The sequence below is a fragment of the Cupressus sempervirens genome, chromosome 5 (genome assembly GCF_028749045.1).
Source record: "Cupressus sempervirens isolate cs-2001-9-10 chromosome 5, ASM2874904v1, whole genome shotgun sequence".
Taxonomy (NCBI): Eukaryota; Viridiplantae; Streptophyta; class Pinopsida; order Cupressales; family Cupressaceae; genus Cupressus; species Cupressus sempervirens.
The window spans coordinates 348,690,135-348,702,946 of NC_143122.1; the positions used below are offsets into that span (position 1 = coordinate 348,690,135).

The 12,812-nt window shown below is 34.9% G+C and overlaps 1 protein-coding gene across 3 annotated transcripts; it reads left to right on the forward strand.

Annotated features, from left to right (window-relative positions):
• The first annotated feature begins 3,865 nt into the window (after nt 1-3,865).
• LOC149556146 (6-phosphogluconate dehydrogenase family protein) lies at nt 3,866-6,228 on the forward strand. 3 transcript variants are annotated; one of them, XM_089830267.1, is made up of 2 exons: nt 3,866-4,113; nt 4,989-6,228. In XM_089830267.1, the coding sequence occupies exon 2, from the start codon at nt 5,035-5,037 to the stop codon at nt 5,932-5,934; it is 900 nt and encodes a 299-aa protein (XP_089686393.1). In that variant the 5' UTR covers nt 3,866-4,113; nt 4,989-5,034; the 3' UTR covers nt 5,935-6,228. The 3 variants fall into 3 exon arrangements, with proteins under 3 accessions (XP_089686393.1, XP_089686394.1, XP_089686395.1); XM_089830268.1 differs by having other exon boundaries at nt 3,881-4,113; nt 4,950-6,228; XM_089830269.1 differs by having other exon boundaries at nt 3,971-4,113; nt 4,956-6,228.
• Nucleotides 6,229-12,812: the final 6,584 nt, after the last annotated feature.

Below are 12,812 nucleotides of genomic sequence, written 5' to 3' on the forward strand. Positions count from 1 at the left end.
CATGTTATTGCATTCATTATACATTTGGAGATCATCAAATTGTTGGTTATACATACTTAGATTGGGCTTGTGATATTGATGATTAGAAGTCTACTTCTGGCTTTTTTTTTTGTCTTGGCTGTGGTCCTATCACATGGTCTTGCAAGAAGCAACATGCTCATACATTATCATCGACAAAGGAAGAATATAGGGCAAATGTTCTAGCTATTTAGGAGGTTTCATGGCTTTGACAATTCATAACTGAGTTTGGATTTCCCCTTAATAGTTCCACCTTTCTTTGGTGTGATAATCAGAGTGCTATACACATTCCCTGCAACCCAATTGAGCATCAACAGACCAAGCACACTAAGCTTCATACGCACTTCATCAGGCATTTGATTCAAGATGACTCTCTTAGCTTGGAGTAAATTCCCACTGTTGAGCCCATTGCAAACATCTTCACTAAACCTTTTGCATCCTGGCGGTATCTTCAGTTGTGTTCTATGCTTGGGGTGAAGGAAGTTATCCTTGGGGGGTCTCAATGATGAGTACTTCCTTCTTTTGTTTTTAGCATTCTTCTATCTCTTTTTAGAGTAGGGTTTTTCCTGCATGGTTTTTCACATTTCTCCATTTTTCAAAGATTTTGCTGTGTTGGGTACCTCATCAGGCCATGTTACCAGGACCCATTTATGCTTTCTACATTGTAGTTTCCTTGTTTTTTCATACATTTTTTGTAATTGTATTGTTGCTCATCTTAAGGGGGGTGTTAGAGTAGATGATTAATTTAATTACATTTATTAAATTACCTTTACTCCCTATTGAAGATTTTATTTTATGCACATGCATTCCCATTTAATAATTAAATATTAAATATTAAATATCATTTACCTCTTAGGGTTTCTATTTTAGGTTTTACGATCTCCTTTTATAAGGATTGATCCATTGTATATTTTCCTTATTCTTTTTGTCTAAGAATATATTCTTGCATATTTCAGAGCCAAACCCTTGCCTTCTCTTGTCCTTTTCTTCTCTGGGATAGGTTCTTGCATTCAGGTGTTCTACGAGATCTGTGGATTTGTTCTTATCAAATCCTTCACTTATTAACAAAACATATTCTAGAGAGGTATACATGTTGTTCATTTTGATATCATCTTTATGATTATCATTTTCTACAAAAGCTCTTTTGAGATCTACATATTCTGTGAATTTCCTTAAAAATGCTATTATATGTCAACATGAAACATGGATAAAATATTTGAAAAATGATTTCCAATTAGGAAATATTTGTGAAATTCTAATGATGCCATGGGCGAGAGTGACATGGATAAATACAATCAACATGAAGGGTTAGAAGCCATTATCTAACCCATGATTTTGATAAATGTAACTAATAAGCAATGCAATCACACAAGAAATAGAAAACCTATCAAATTTAGTAAATTTTATCAAGAAAATGAAATGTGCTCAAAATTGATCTAAAAATCATAAATATGCAAGAATAAGAGTTGTCACATTTTCCAAAACATAAGGTGTGGCGATAGGTCTCACTAGCTTGTATGGGTAAAGTAGGAAAGTTAGATATATTTCCACTTTATTGCATTGAGACTGGAGTGATCCAATTGGCTCAAGATGTTGTGCACAAAATGGATTAAGTAGTCTCTCATGACAAGTAGAAGATGAGTGTGTTAGTTTAGAAAATGGATGCAAGATCTTGGAAGAAATATGATGAAATAACAACATTCAATAGCCATAAGAAAACATAAACCTAATATACATGTGTTGATAGTAATCCAAAACTTACAAATGATGACTAACTTGTAATCCAAATTTAGATATATTAGAGGGATTTAATAACTTTAGGTAACTCAATCCCAAGACTTAGCTGCCTTGGGTGACTTGCTTCTATCTTTTTCAAATCCAACAAGAGGCAATTTTTTGCTCTCTCAATGCTTAGTCTATACCTTTCTTTGTGTGGCTACCACCTATCCATGCACACAAAACATAGTAAAAATGTTGGGTTGATAGGGGTATGTCTAGGTCAAACCCGAGTTTTGGAATCAACCATGAAATTGAAATTGTGCTAATATGTAGCAAAGGATAGATTTGAGAATTGAAATGTCTTATACCTTGTTGATGCAATGCTCTTTGAATATGATCAAAGTGTTGATATAATAAAATGACTCCATGAGACCGAAAAGGAAAATCATGAACACATGCTTGCATAAAGGATGTTGAAGCCTGCCACAATGTTGAATCTAAAGAATATGGTGGAAAAAATAAATGAACGTTTGAGCTCGAGTGAATCAAGAGAGATTTGTGTGTGGAATGAGGGTGGGGAGACACTTTTATACCTCATCCTAGCATTTCAAGGTGTGAATTTTGGTGCAAGACAATGAAGAATTAAATTTCTTTCTCACCACCCCTGTCCAAGCTAACAATTGCATGAATTAAATTTGGAACAATATTGTGGGGAGCAGACAACTTGCTTTGCACAATGTAGGCCTAAATTAGAACCTAAGGTCTAAAATGTTGAGCGTAAGCTAAAATTTAATTTAGTAAAGGGATTTGGTACACAAGGCGTTACATGCTAAAATAGGGCCTAGGTGAGCAAGACATTATATATCAAAGCAATTTACATTGCTACAATAGTTACAAAACAACTTATTACATATGTAGTCTACCAATCTTAATATAGCTCTCGACAAGTGATTTCAAAAAATTGTGAAAATCCAAATTGAGTATATTGTAAGTATCACAATCAATCCTTGACTTTATACGAAAAAAATATGAAATCAAAGATGAATCAATTAACAAAGTGGAAGAAGAGACATCCTAACAACGAAAGCACCCATAAGGAGAAGTCCATTAGAGATCAAGAATTCACAAAAGCCTTGTGATCAACTATTACAACTCCACTAGGATATTGTCCAAATCTCATATAATACATTCTCGATCATTTAATACAATGGAAAGAAGCTATTTTTGGGCCTAAATCTTTAGAAGAACATCATTGCTGATTCTATGTGCCATTCTTATTATATTTAGTATATGGAAAAGTAGATGTGTGCCTTTGTTTTCGAATCATGATGGCCATCTAAGAGGTGAAATGTTGAGGTCAAAGCATTTTTTATGCTCTCACATACAAAAAAGCACCAAGATCAATTGAATATCAACAAATACTTGATAGAATCAAGTATCAACTTCTTTAGCTTCACAACCATGACACTATATGTTCAAAACAACTTCAAAAAATGCTAAAGTTTAGATTATGATTGAGTTTTAGTGAGTTCTTTTTGAGCCTTCTAATAAGTTGTCTTTACCTTCTATGCACAGATATTGGTCTCTTTTCAATGACTGCAGTGATTTTAATATAGGTCTCTTGTTCGCTATTCTTGGTAACAGTTGTCATTGTCATTTGTGTTATGTATTTTGGTCATGGCTTGTCGAATGAAATTCAGCAATAGTGGGTTTGTAAATGCTTGCAGCTTGGGTTGCTCTATTTTAACTATATTATTATTTGCATTTAAAAAAAAATCTTGATCATTTAAACTATCAAAATAATTATTATACCATTTGATTTTTTCAAAACTAACATATAGTTTATGTAATTATTATATATTTATATTTAATTTTTTTTTTTTGATGGAGTTCTCCAATCAAAGACTAAGGGATATCCATTCTACCAAATTTGTTTAGGGCATGGTTCACGGCCTTATCCCTTTTCAATGTCAAAGCCACACACTCAAGACTTGATCCTTGGTATACTCTTTAAGAACCTTTCAACTTCATTGGTCAATCAAAGACCCATTGACATAAACTTTTATTATTATTATTTAAATATTATTTATCACTAGTTTAAAAACTAGTTTATGTAAAAAAAAAAACGTCAATTCCACCTCAGAAAACAGGAATCCATTCCTAGTTCAACGTTAATCCATTCTTTAACCTGCCGGCTTTAAAGGCTGCTTGAAGTCCTCCCATGGCGAACTCTATGCTCTATCGACAATAGATTGGCTGATTAGAAAATGCCCAAATAAAAAGGAAGTGGTAGTCCATGATTCGACTGTGCAGCATTCCTCCCTAAGTTTCATACTCAACACTAGTTCTTTGGCGATTGCCCTCGTCAAAAATAATGTAAGCATCTTCAACTCTTGTTTAAAGAATCCAAATTGGAATTTTATTGTTTAATGAATTTCTTATTAAGTACTCAAATTATTTTGAGATGATCGAAGTTTGTCTGAAAGAACTGGGAATTTTGCTTAAAAATTAAAATACACTGTTAAACACCCATTAGCCCTTATGATTTGGAGTTTGAGGGTTAAGAGCTGAGGATTTGGTTTTTGAGGATTGTGGTTTAAGGTTTACTTTTGATTTCAGTTGTTTGGGATTTATATAAGCCCTAGCACTTTATTCAGTAATTAAGGTTTGATTTTATAATTTGATGTCTAGTTCTTGGGTTTGCATTCTTCTGTAACTTCTGTGGATTAAGTTTTAATTTGACACTCTACAGTAAAGGTTTGTGGGTTATTTGATTTTGCATTTTTCAACTTACGTTTCATGGGCATATTTGTGGCTTAGGGCTTGGCTTCTACCATCTGATGCCTTGTGTTTGTGGGTTATGTTTTAATTTACATTCTGCAGTTCAATTTTACAAATCGCAGTTTTCGTTTTCTTCATGCAGCTTTTAGTTTTTATATTCTGCAGTTTAGGGTTGCAGTCTAGGGTTGCAGTTTAGGGTTGCAGTTTTTATATTCTGCAGTTTTCATGGCGGTTTAATTTTACATTTTCAGTTTAGGATTGCAGTCTAGAGTTAAATTTTACTTTCTGCAGTTTTGGGTTTTTTATTTGCGATATGATGTTAGTGTCATTAGTTCTGCATTAGTGATCTTCGCTATAATTTAGGTTCATTGGTTTTAAATCTAACATGGATTAATGGATTGTAGTTTAGGATTTAATTTTAGTTTCCGCAGTTGCAGAAAAGTATTCGTAATTCCAATCAATTGCTGCAGAATCTCAGGTCGTTCATATTCATCCTTGTCATCACCATCATCATCAATGGCTTATAAGCCAAGAGTAGGATGGATTGGTACTGGTGTGATGGGCCAGGCAATGTGTGGCCACATACTCTCAGCAGGCTATTCAGTCCGAGTTTTCAATAGAACTCCCGCAAAAGCTCAACCCCTAATTGACAAAGGAGCCATCTTGGCAGACAGCCCCAAGTCTGTTGCAGAAGAAAGCGATGTGGTTTTTAGCATTGTAGGTTACCCCCATGATGTTAGTGAAGTAATCCTTGGACAAAGGGGTGTTTTACAGGGGCTAAAACCAGGGGGAGTGGTCATTGATATGACCACCAGCGAGCCATCTTTAGCTCGAAACATATACAATCTTGCTAAAGAAAAGGGATGTGGATCAATAGATGCACCGGTCTCTGGTGGGGACAAGGGGGCTAAGGCTGGAAAACTGGCAATTTTTGCTGGGGGTGAAGAAAAGATTGTGGAGCAGTTTAAGCCCCTTTTTGATTGTATGGGCAAGGTCACATACATGGGGGAGCCAGGTTTAGGGCAGTGTACTAAGCTGGGTAATCAGATAACCATCGCCTCAGCCATGGTTGGGTTGGTAGAAGGGATGGTGTTTGCTCACAAGGCAGGGCTTGATGTTGAGACCTATATCAAGGCTATCTCCACTGGGGCTGCTGGATCTAAGTCTCTGGATTTATATGCTGATCGAATTTTGAAGAGGGATTTTGATCCTGGGTTTTTTGTGAACCATTTTGTTAAGGACTTGGGAATCAGTTTGAGGGAATGCCAGCAGATGGGACTGTGTCTTCCCGGGCTTGCGCTTGCGCAACAGTTGTATGTGTCTCTTAAGGCTCATGGGGAAGGCAACCTTGGTACTCAGGCCCTGATTCTGGCAATAGAGAGGCTTAACAATGTGCAGCTTTCGAAGATTGACTAGTTATGGTTTGTCGAGTGTCAGCATTAGCAAAATTAATATGGGCTAGTTTTTTACAATTGGCTTTATTCAGAGAATTAACAATTGGGTAGAAACCGCAACAATGTGCAGCTTATGTTTTGATCAATCGATATAAGATGTGCTGGTCTTTTGATCTTGTTGATGCATAATGATAAAACCAATTGCTCTATAAGACCTTACATGTATAATTTCACATTTTGTTGGCATACACCATTGAGATCACTAAGTTCAGGTTGATTAGGAAATTCTGCAAAATAAAATGGAAGTTGTTTTAAATATTGTACAGCTACAGCACTTGATTTTGACCAATCTGCAAGGATTGAGATCTCCAAGTTCAGGTTGATTAGAAAATTCTGCAAAATAAAATGTAAGCTATATAAATAATTAGTAGTGTATGGTTACAGAACTTGATTTTGATCAATATGCAAGAAATGCTTTTTTTTTCCTCTCTTGTTACCACTAGAATAAATATCATATTGTTCTATTAGAGTTCTTGTGAACATTTCTAATCTATTCTGCATGTGCTGCATCTTTCACTGAGATCTCATAATGATAAAATGTTACTTATCATGGACAAGAATAATTTTCCTTGCTATTAATTTAAATAAGGTCATTGCATATTTCTACTACTTGCTTACGAAATGACTATAAATTATAATATCTGGCTTGCAAGATTTCCACAGATACAATTTGTTACAACATGGGGTTAGTTTTTGTGAAATGGCTGTACACCATTAAAAAAAACCTTTCACTGAGATCTCCCAATGTCATTAATCATGGACACGAAATTATTTTCTTCGAAGGCTACATATTTCTACTACTTGCTTAGGAAATGACTATAAATTATAATGTCTGGCTGCCAAGATTTCCATAGACACAATTTGTTACAACATGGGTTAATTTTTGTGAAAGCGCTGCATGCCTTAAAAAGGAGTACAACAACATAAGTTAATCATAGGCTGGGGTCTTAATAGGAGTTCTAAGAATGCTTAGTAGTGTTCTGCTTTCAGATATCCATAGTCTCAGAATAGTACAGTGAAAACTAACTATAAACTTGAGTTGCATCTATCATCTGAAAGTAAAATGCTGATCATGTTTAAGCCAAGAAACACCAATAAACAACTCAGATGATTAAGATTTCACTAGTGCCATTAAAGTGGCTATGTGGCCGATTCTAGATCCTGCCTTGTTATTATGGAATTTATAATTTTTATGGAAGTGACAAAAGGAGGGCTTCTGTGCAAATGCTGATTGCAAACTAAGGCGACTGAGCTGCCATTCTAAGTGATTTTTCCTTCTACAGCTTGCTCATCTTGATCAATCGTGTAGTATGATCCGAGATGTTGAAGCAAATAATTTTACCGAGCTGAATTTAGAAACTAAGCACACTTAGTATTATGGGCTGTGGAAATCTAATATCTCTGGTTTCCAGACCATTTCCTTGTTATCAAGGGATTTATTAATTTCTAATCAGTGACGAATAGAAAAAACCGTCAACCATTGAAATTACTTGTTATGTAGGTTGAATTCGTGTGCGTTGATTTGCATCGCTATAGACATTGCTAGTGGAACGTCTTCAATGAACTTTTGTTTGGGAAAATTTGGATTCACCAAGATGTAAGAGCCTTGATAAAATTCTTAACAGTATTGTTGCACTTCATATTTAAACGTTGGGAATAAATATTGTTTGATGGATCTTGATGTATAGTCTATTTAACAAGGGGATTGTTGAGAATTTGGGGATTTCATCATCACCTTGAACAGGAAAAGGATGTTTGAAAAAATTCGCTGTATACAATTTTTTTATAAATATAAGAACTTTTACATAATACTAAGCAAGTTTTAAATTTTTGTGGAAGATTATTCTTTCAGTGAACTAATGAGTATTTTCCACTTCTGTAAGGGCCCATTTGGATCGTGGATTAGAGCAAGAATTGGGATATGAAATTCTCAAAATTCTCAAATCCACTGTTTGGGTTCGCCAAATGAGAATGGGAATTAGAAAAAACTAGAATGGGATTTGCCCCCCAAAATCAGGATTCGGTCTTCCATCTAGATAGGTGGAATTGCCCAAATACTTGTTTTAATTCCATTTTTTCAAAACTAAGCATTCCAAATTATTGAAATAAAAATGTCTTTTCACATCCACTCTTGTTTTGGTGCTCATTTCGCAACACGGAATATTTCTCCATTGTCGCCTATGTACATATTTTCGTTGCTGTAGAATCATCTTGGAGGGCAGCTGTGGAATCAATGGGCACAGGAGAATACAAGCATAGACACTTGCCTCATAGCGAGAAAAAGCCCTAGCGCGATTCAAGCAGAGAATTTGAGCAATCTGTGCTTGCATATAAGGCTCTCAATAATGTGTGCCCTTACTCCAAATTTGCCCATTTAACTGCATATCAAGCCATCAATGAATGCATAATCATAACCGATGAGACAAAAATGTGCATTGTTAATCAATCACTTCACAGAGCGCATGGCTGTGAGGAAAACGTGGATGCGGTCAGAGCTTATCAGATCATTAAAAGTGGTAGCTCGCTTTTTTGTTGCAGTGGTAAACACAATAATCATTGCCTTGGTTTTTATGTTTCGCTTCCAAATTATGTTTTAATCTTGACAACAATGGGCTGTGAAAATGTTAAGTTGTATCCTTTTTAGTCAATTAGATGTATTTAATTTTGACTTTGGTATGTAAGGCCATTTTAAATACCAGGAATAGGTGCTTTGCTAAGGACTCTCTTGAACGGCTTACAAATTATTGATGACATAATAACTTACTCTTCAGCATGGTAAAAGTACTAAGAATCTCAAAATTTTGGAACAATTTGAATGTGGATGGTGCCAGGTGGATGCAGATTTTTCCAATAATATTTCATTCATGTTAAATAATAAAATAAATAAATAATGGTTATTCTGGATGGTATTCCAATTCCACAAATGTGTAACCAAACGGAAGAAATGTGTACTCTCATAATGGAAATGTGTACTCTCATAATGAATTCTTGGTGAACCAAATGGTCCTAAATCAAATCCTAAAACTATAATCTAGATTTCAAGTTCTAGAATCCCAAATTTAGCATTCCGGATGCTAATTCTTAAATTATATTCCAACAACCAAACAAGCCCTAAAGGTGTTGTGGTGTAAACTAAGTGTCTCTTTGAAATTTTACCAGTACATCTATTGCACAACTATGTTTGCACGACAGTTCATTTAATGATCTTATTTTCTATCTAAAAGCTCAATGGTAATTTTGATCTTATTTCTACCTAGAAGCTCAATGATAAATTTGAAGTCAAAATTTATGTATAATTATGTAAATGCTTAATCAAAATCCAATATTAAGTTGATGACATCTACAAAATTGTGGGTATTAGTCCCCTCCCTTATAAAATTTGCATTGTTAGTTAGCACAATGGATGCATAGTTGAAAGAAATTTGGAAAACATAGTTGCTGACTAGAACTTTTGTTTTAATATTTACGACTTCTAACTTACTTACCTTAAGATAAGTGAATGCCTAATATCAAAGTGATTTTGAAATCAATTCCATCAATAGAAGGCAACCTTATCTTTTTCCAAAATTGAAATTCATTGCCACAAAATAATAATTAGCTTATTAACTTTGGAGCGTTTTCTTTCATTCTTAACCATAAAAACTTTACCAAAAAACTTAGAAAGTTGAAGATACTATTCACAATTTGTATTCATAGGTTACAAGAGAAAAAGATCTTATGAGGCATTGTACTAATTAATTATATGACAGTAAGAAAACCCATGTTTGTAGGGTCTTTTGAACGATCAATGCACAAGGAGTCTAGGATCCCAACAGTAGCAAGAACATCCGGCTTCACAGGGTCTCTTACTAGATACCGAGAATATGTAGAGTTAGGAGGAGTCAGAGTGTCCAATATGGGGGAGAACTTACCATGGGGTCAATCTATTTTTGTTTGGAAGGGGCTTACTTACTTTTCCAAACTCCATCCTCATTCGATCGACAAATGCCTCTAGGGATCCCATAAACCCACCTTTACCAAGGAAGCACTACACACACACCCCAACACACATATTGCCCCTTGCCTCCCTTGTTTGTAGTTAGCAAAGGAAAAACAATCTATATTTGAGCCCTACAAAAACCAACATGTATCCTTCCCAACCAACTTTGCCATGCCCAATCAAATTGTCCAAGGGATTTGTTGATGGTTCAACCCTTCAGTGGCCCCTGTATGGGGGGTTGCAAAAATTAGGGCATGATGGTAGATAATGCTTTGCTAGGCCTAAAATTCTTGATGCAACCGTGTATGAGGATTTTATGTTGTCTTTGTTTCCTAGAAATATGCTGACTTGGGGTCTCCTCTCACTTACCCTAATGATATTTTATTGGGTGAGGGGTTCCTCCTCTTAGACTATCTTAAACAACTTGTATGATTTCAAAGGTCCCTTGTTTTCCAAAATAGGACAACCATGACAATTTAAGGATCTAGAAGAAAAATCCTTGGAATGTTTGTAGCATAAGATATTACAAACCTTAATCACAAAAGGCCGCACTGAAGAGATGGATAAGAAAGTAGCCTCAACAACTAATGATCTTCGAAGCGTCTACTCCCCCCCAATATTGGGTGAACTTCTAAGGATGACTCTTGTAGAGTGACTCTTCTCAAAGAAATCCTTTGCGTGTAAACATTATAACTTAGCCATAGAGCATTGATAAGTAAGGTCTAGAACCATACTCCTCATATTGAATTACTATCTCAGTAGGTGTGTTCTTCTTGAAAGGGAGCTAATGAAGTTTTCTTCTTAGATATTGAAAATGGATTTTTCATAGTAGTATATTGAAACACGAAAGACATGAATAAAACCCATAAAACCAAATCTTGGTTTCCTAGGAATTTTGGGATATACACACAAATATGGAAGCCAAATTTTGATCTAGAAACTATTGTAATAACATGTTCCTTTTTTGGATCTCTTTGCCATCCTTTCCCCTAAAATATAGGGATCTTGGTATTGTCCATATATTTGCCAATCAAATGCATGGGCACCTTCCTCCACCATGATCTCAAGCCTTTTGAACACACAAAACTCCCTTTCCATGTTTGCGTGTTATAGGATCTTTCTAAATCTCTACCAAAGACTCTGCATTCAATACCAAAATAGTGAGTGGGTTAAAAAAGTTATCATGGAAGAACCTTAGTTAGCTAAAGACAATAGCTTAGGGCATTTTACTTCATATTGTTTTAGCTCTATAGATGTGGTATTAGGTTATGCAAGGACATGGTTTCAAAACCGATCCCTTTGTTATATTTACAAAAATAACAAAAATCCAAGCAAACTCTATACTAGTTGTGGACTTCTAAGATAAGCAACAATTTTCTCAAATCACTTGGTTTGATACCAACTCTAGCTCCACCCTTGTCAACTAATATTACCTATGATAGGTAATAAGAATTTAAAATCTAGAGTTGGGGTAAAATGATAATTAGATGTTGTCTCTTATACTTGAGCATTCGTGGAAATTAATGGTAGCTCTCTCTATTCCCACCATGAATCCTTTTTATTGGATTAAAACCAAATAGGGTTAGTAAGATATTTTTTCCTAAATCAAAACTCCCTCACAAAGTTTAATGCTACCTTAGGTTTTCTTCTCATATATATTCTTACATGACCCTATAGTTTATGTTAGTCATTTAGTTGATCTTATTTATCAGCCCCATTTAGCAATTGCAATATTGAAGAAGTACAATCTTAGTCTAAGACTTTATCACCAGCAACACATTCAAATTTGGTATTTCAAAGTTGATGATAAAATTAAACTATACAGTGGAAACGACTCTTGAAAGGCCAATTTGTATCTAAGACCTCTCAAGGTCATCATTGCCCCCATAACTTTTCTACTCCCAATCAAATCATCCAAGGGCTTCATTGACGGTTCGCCCCTTTAGTGGCCCTTGTATTGCAGGTAGTAAAAACTAGGACATTGTGGTAGAACATTATCTATCGAGCCTGAAATTTTTGATTCAACCACCCACATGTTGCCTTTGTTTCCCCCGAAATATGTTCACTCTAGGATCCCTCTCACCCTAATAATATTTTGTTGGGCAAGAATGTCTTCTACTTAGACTATCTTAAACAAGTTGCACAATTTCAAAGTTTTGGGTACCCTCATTTTCCAAAAAAGGGAAAACATGAAAATTTTAGGCTTTGAAAGAAAAACCTTAGGAAGGCTTGTGGGATATGATATCAGAAATATTCATCACAAAAGGTTGTGCTAAAGAGAAGGATAATAAAGTGGCCTCAACAATCAATGATCTTTGAAGAGCTCTCCTTCCCCTCAAATATTGGGCAAACTTCTCATGATGATTCTTGTAGAGTGGGTGAATTACTTATTCTAAACACTTTCTTAAAACTTTACTAATAAAACAAATTCATACACCATTTAAATGATTAAGATAAATAAATTTAAACAAATTTATTAACTTTTGTTCTACTAATAAGCACTTAAAACATACTGAAACTTATGACAATTATGGACATGTGAAGCACTGAGCATTAACACCACTAGCACTAGAATTTACATGGAAAATTGAACGGGACAAAGCCATAGAGAAGTTAATTCTCATAAAAGTAAACACTGGCTAAGGTGATTTTATAAAGAGGCTCATTTTTGTTTGCTCACTATTGGTTGGGCTAGCTACCATAATACAATAGATGTATCACAATTGAGATATATTATAAATAAAATACGAATTGATAAGATTGCATCTAAACACACATGAAACTGTTCCACTTTTTGAACATTTATTACAATCAACAGTAGATCTAGTTTCTGATCCCTTCCCTCTATCCTTCAATCTGAT